Here is a 6,161-nt window from a genome sequence, read left to right as displayed (position 1 = left end):
ACTATCTTGGAAGATTAATGGATGATCTTTATGAAAATGTAACTCCAAACAAATCTGATCCACTTGAGGAGATAATTCAGTTGGGAAAATAAGTAAGATTTGGTTAATTTACATCATTTACAACATATTCATTCAGTTACTTTGATAACTTCTGCCTCTTTAGGACTATTATTTACAACTCTGAAACACCATTTTTTTGACATTTAAATATTAAGCAAAATAATATTTGCAAAGTATCTTGTAAGTACAAAAATAAGACACATACATATTCAGTTCAGTTCAGTCCCTCAGTCATGTCTGACTCTTTGTGACCCCATGAACCACAGCACACCAGGCCTCCCTATCCATCACCAACTCTCAGAGGTCATCCATGAGTCCACTGACTCATGTCCATTGAGTCAGTGATGCCATCCAGCCATCTCTGTTGTCCCCTTCTCCTCCTCTCCTCAACCTTTCCCAGCATCAGGGTCATTTCAAATGAGTCAACTCTTCTCATCAGGTGGCCAAAGTATTGGCGTTTCAGCTTCAACATCAGTCCCTCCAATGAACACCTAGGACTGATTTCCTTTAGGATGGACTGGTCAGATCCCCTTTCAGTCCAAGGGACTCTCAAGAGTCTTCTCCAACACCACAGTTCAAAAGCATCAGTTCTTTGGTACTCAGCTTTCTTTATAGTCCAACTCTCACATCCATACATGACTGCTGGAAAAACCATAGCCTTGACTAGATGGACCTTTGTTGCTGGTAAAGTAATCCTCAAAATTCTCCAAGCCAGGCTTCAGCAATACGTGCACCGTGAACTTCCAGATGTTCAAGCTGGTTTTAGAAAAGGCAGAGGAACCAGAGATCAAATTGCCAACATCTGCTGGATCATCGAAAAAGCAAGAGAGTTCCAGAAAAACATCTATTTCTGCTTTATTGACTATGACAAAGCCTTTGACTGTGTGGATCACAATAAACTGTGGAAAATTCTGAAGGAGACACACACATAAGATAGCCAAATATTAATATGGCCTGTCTGTGTGGAGAACAATTAACAAAATTTTTATGACATGTTAATAATATGATTCTTTAAAATTCATAATCAGTTCTATTAATTCTAAAAATTACATTATTTGAGAGAGAAACATTGGGAAATATCCTATTACCTAAAATAAATCTATAGTATTAAATATAGTTTAACTCATTATATAGAATACAAACCTATACTATTAATAGTTACATTTTATATCCAAAACTATGCACATTTTCATAAGAAAATGCAGCAATCTTAAAAATGTATTTCAAACAAAATGTATACTTTGCACTAGAAAATCATGAAAATCCTGTAGGTATGGATTTATACACATTAGAATTCCCTGGTAGCTCAGCTGGCTAAAGAATCCACCTGCAAAGCAGGAGACCCCTGGTTGATTCCTGGGTCAGGAAGATCCCCTGGAGAAGAGATAGGCTACCCATTCCAGTATACTTGGGCTTCCCTGATGGCTCAGTTGGTAAAGAGTCTGCCTGCAATGTGGGAGACCTGGCTTCAGTCCCTGGATTGGGAAGATCCCCTGGAGGAGAACATGGCAACCCACTGCGATATTTGTGCCTGGAGAATCCCCATGGACAGAAAAGCCTGGTGGGCTACAGTCCATGTGGTCACAAAGTCAGATACACCTAAGCGCAGCAGCAAAATATATATATATATATATATATATTCCCATCACAAAGTCTGATCTATATTTTGTCAAATATTATTTTAGGATTATTCTACACTTGAATTTAGATAGTAAGTGAAAGTCTTTTACTTTGAGATAAATCATCTATTTTGAGGAACTAAAGGATTTATATTTTCTTCTTTTTTGTAGCAAAGTCAGTTGTAGTTTTTTTATTCCTTGATCATATATACTTAATGTCAAACCCAGTTAAAATAGCATGAGTTTGTGTATATATATATATATATATATATACATATATATATATATAAACACATGTATTTTTCACAATTCTTACAATGTTACTTGACAAATAGATCACACAGTGACTTGCTTTTCAGACTATAAGACTTGCCATGTAGACTATAAGACTGGACTTTACACTATGTTCTATTTAGATCTATATATTATTTTCACTTAAGTGAAATAATAGCAGTTCACAAATACACAAAATAATCTCTAGGTACTTGATTAAAAGAAATCTAGAGTTGTAGGATATGAGGCTAGGTATATAGTTCTGAAAGGACTTTGCAGTATGTGATTGTTCTTATTTTCCTATAACTGCCTTTTTGTTGTTGTTTAGTCACTGAATCATGTCCAGCTGTTTTCCATCCCCATGGGCTGTAGCCCACCAGATTCCTCTCTCCATCGGATTTCCCAGGCAAAAACATTGGAGTGGGTAGCCATTTCCTTCTCCAGAGAATCTTCCTGGCCAAAGTATCGAACCTGTGTCTCCTGCATTAGCAGGCGGATTCTTTAACTGCCTTTTACCTTTTAACATATTATTACCTTTTATACCTTGAGGCCAAGTATTTTGAGAGCTAGGTCTCCCCCAGGTTTAGCCTTCAATACAGGCAGGATCACTCTCCCTCCAGATTTTTCAGTGTGTTTTTACTCTGTAAAAACTTATCTTTTCTTTTTTTTTTAAACAAAGGGGATTATTAGCAAAAAGTGAAATCAAGGAAAATGCATTGAGAGGAAAATAAAGAAGGAAGCACTGAAGGCAAGCTGTTGTTGAAGGCTTGGCCTTAACACATCCTGACTGATTTTCCCATTAGCAGGAGAGAATCAGCAACAGAGGGAGTGATGAGAAGACAGTCACTGGCATCAAAGATGAATGACATTCAAGTCATTAACCTCCCTTCCCAGAACGTTTTATTGCACCAAACTCTTCTTATGAAAATTTTCATCTCCATGTTTCTAAGTGTGTAGATAAGTGGGTTGAGCATGGGGACAATAATTGTGTAGAAGAGCATAAACACTTTATCTTCTGGTAACGTTGTGGCAGGTCTAATGTAAACAAAGATGACAAGTGCGAAAAAGAGGATTATGACTGTGATGTGGGAACTACAGGTGGAAAGTGTTTTATGGCAGCTTTCTGCAGAATATGTGTGCACATTATACAAAATCAAAATGTAGGAGGCCATCAAAACCACAAAGAGCACCAGTCCCATCAAGCCAGAATTGGCAATGACAAAAAAGCCAATTTTGTGTGTATCAGTGCAGGCTAGTTTCAACAAAGGATATACATCACAGAAACAGTGATCTATTTCATTGGGGCCACAGAAAGATAAAACAATCTCAAGAAGAAAGAGACAAAGAGAATGAAGAAGTCCCTCTGCACATGATGCTATGAGAATTGAGTGACGTCTTTGCCTGTTCATGATGATGGCATAGTGGAGAGGTTTGCAGATGGCCACATAATGGTCATAGGCCATCCTTGTGAGGATTAAGACCTCAATCCCTCCCCCAAAGAAGTGGGCAGTGAAAAGCTGTGTCATGCAGTTTTTATAGGAAATGGCCTTTTTCTCCATCAGTAAGTCCGTCATAAGTTTGGGTGTCACAGTGGAGGTGTAGAAGAGATCTGAGAGTGCAAGGTAGTTAAGGAAGAAGTACATGGGCTGGGTGATTAGCTGACTGCATGTAATAGAAATCACGATGATCAAATTCCCCAATCAAATAGCCAGGTAACAGAATAAGAAAAATAAAAAGCAGAAGATCTGGACTTTCTTGTCCGTAGAAAGTCCTAAGAGAATAAATTCAGTAACATTATTTCTATCTTCCATGATCTGATGTTCAAGAAAGTTATCTGAAATGACAAAAGCAATGAAACGAATCATTGATGAGAAAATGGAAACCTAATATCTACTTAAAATGGCACCAATGCCTTTTAAAGACAAGTTATTTTGAGACCCACTGAAATAATTTTCATTTAATACAAGTCTTTTGAATTTCTAGTACTAATATTCTTCTAAGAGCTAAGAATACAGTGATAAATTAGACAAAGTTCCAGTTTTTACATAATTTAAATTATTTTGTGAGGAACCAAGGAATTATATTTGTCAAGAATTTGGCAAAACTAATACAATATTGTAAAGCTTAAAAATAAAATAAAATTAGAAAATAAAAAATAAAAATGAACAAAATTTAAAAAAAAAAGAATAAAAAAAAGAGATAATCTTAATAGTGTTAAGTAGGGTGACAAATAATGTGCCAATTTAGGATGTAAAATAGAAGTAGCTATGGGAAATAGATGGGGAAACAGTGGAAACAGTGTCAGACTTTATTTTTCTGGGCTCCAAAATCACTACAGATGGTGACTGCAGCCATGAAATTAAAAGACGCTTACTCCTTGGAAGGAAAGTTATGACCAACCTAGATAGCATATTCAAAAGCAGAGACTTTACTTTGCCAACAAAGGTTCGTCTAGTCAAGGCTATGGTTTTTTCAGTGGTCATGTATGGATGTGAGAGTTGGACTGTGAAGAAGGCTGAGCGCCGAAGAATTGATGCTTTTGAACTGTGGTGTTGGAGAAGACTCTTGAGAGTCCCTTGGACTGCAAGGAGATCCAACCAGTCCATTCTGAAGATCAGCCCTGGGATTTCTTTGGAGGGAATGATGCTAAAGCTGAAACTCCAGTACTTTGGCCACCTCATGGAAGAGTTGACTCATTGGAAAAGACTCTGATGCTGGGAGGGATTGGGGGCAAGAGGAGAAGGGGACGACAGAGGATGAGATGGCTGGATGGCATCACTGACTCGATGGACGTGAGTCTGAGTGAACTCCGGGAGTTGGTGATGGACAGGGAGGCCTGGCGTGCTGCGATTCATGGGGTCGCAAAGAGTCGGACATGACTGAGCCACTGATCTGATCTGATCTGATAGAATTTGCTTGATTAAGTGGTTTTTAATGAAATCACAAAATTGGTGTAGAGTGTGTGGGTGGGTTTTGCAGTGCTGGCACAGAGTCAATGTTAAATAAATATCAATTAAAAAACTGGAAAGTGAACAATGTGCTATAATTTTGAAGGAACAATACAATATGAGACCCCATGGACTGTAGCCCACCAGGCTCCTCCATCCATGGGATTCTCCAGGCAAGAATACTGGAGTGGGCTGCCATTTCCTTCTCCAGGGGATCTTCCCAACTCAGGGATCAAACCCAGGTCTCCCGCATTGCAGGCAGATGCTTTAACCTTTGAGCCACCAGGGAAGCCCTTTTGACTTTTAAGAGGAAATAATTCCTTCATGTGAAATACTCCATGAAACTTTCATATTTCTTAAACTTTATTTGTAACATCTCTAGGTTAATATATCTACAACTCTGCTTTTCCTATTTGTCTGTATTTCTCTTGCAAGATTATTTCCTCTTTCAAAATAAATTAACATTCAGAAGTTATTTGAGTTTCATCTTATCAGACTGTAATTATAGTTGCCTAGTTTGGAAATAATATACTGAGAAATGGGCTCCTCTAATTCCAAAATAGTTCCCCAAACACAATACAATAAATAAGATGCAGCACTTCTTCCCTTAATTTCTTAGAGAATTTACCCACACAATCTGCATGACTATATAAAGGAATCTCTTCAGTTCTCTAAAATAGAAGCAGTTATACCTGTATTCAGGTAATCATCTGGTAAATACACTATGTAAGTAGGCAAAATACCTAGTTTTTCCCTCCCACTTTGTTGCTTAATTGTTCATTCCCTAGGATCCCAGGCTCCCATTCATAAAATAAAAGTGATTAGATAATCTCTGAAGATCTCCCCAGATTCCAATAATGTGTGATTTCTGATTCTCCATTAATTTGGGGAAGACATCTGTTTACCTCTCTTCTGCCTTCCCTTCTCTGCTTGATATATTGAGACTGTAAAAAGTAACAAATACAGTGGCAGTTTCATTACAATTCCTGTGCCTCAGTTTACTGCTCTGTAAAATCAAGGTAAAGATAATATCTCTTTATTGGTGATTTTTTGAATAATTAGTTTCTAAATATAAAATTTCTTAAAGCAATATCTGGAAAGTACCATATATTTAATAATTATTGGCCATCCTCAACAATTACTAAGGGCTTCCCTGATAGCTCCAATGGCAAAAATCTGCTTGCCATGAAGGAGACCAGGGTTCAATCCCTGGGTTCGGAAGATCTCCTGGAGAAGAGAATGGCTACACATTTCAATAAAT

General features: G+C 37.5%; 1 protein-coding gene across 1 annotated transcript; it reads right to left on the bottom strand.

Moving 5' to 3' along the window:
* Nucleotides 1–2,821: 2,821 nt before the first annotated feature.
* Nucleotides 2,822–3,763, bottom strand: LOC102275378 (olfactory receptor 4P4-like). Its single transcript, XM_070377118.1, is given in 1 exon segment — nt 2,822–3,763. A coding segment is annotated over 1 exon segment (942 nt).
* Nucleotides 3,764–6,161: the final 2,398 nt, after the last annotated feature.

Source organism: Bos mutus, chromosome 9 (genome assembly GCF_027580195.1).
Source record: "Bos mutus isolate GX-2022 chromosome 9, NWIPB_WYAK_1.1, whole genome shotgun sequence".
Classification (NCBI taxonomy): Eukaryota; Metazoa; Chordata; class Mammalia; order Artiodactyla; family Bovidae; genus Bos; species Bos mutus.
The sequence above is the reverse complement of the archived record's forward strand: the minus strand, read 5'-3'. Positions and strand labels throughout refer to the sequence as shown.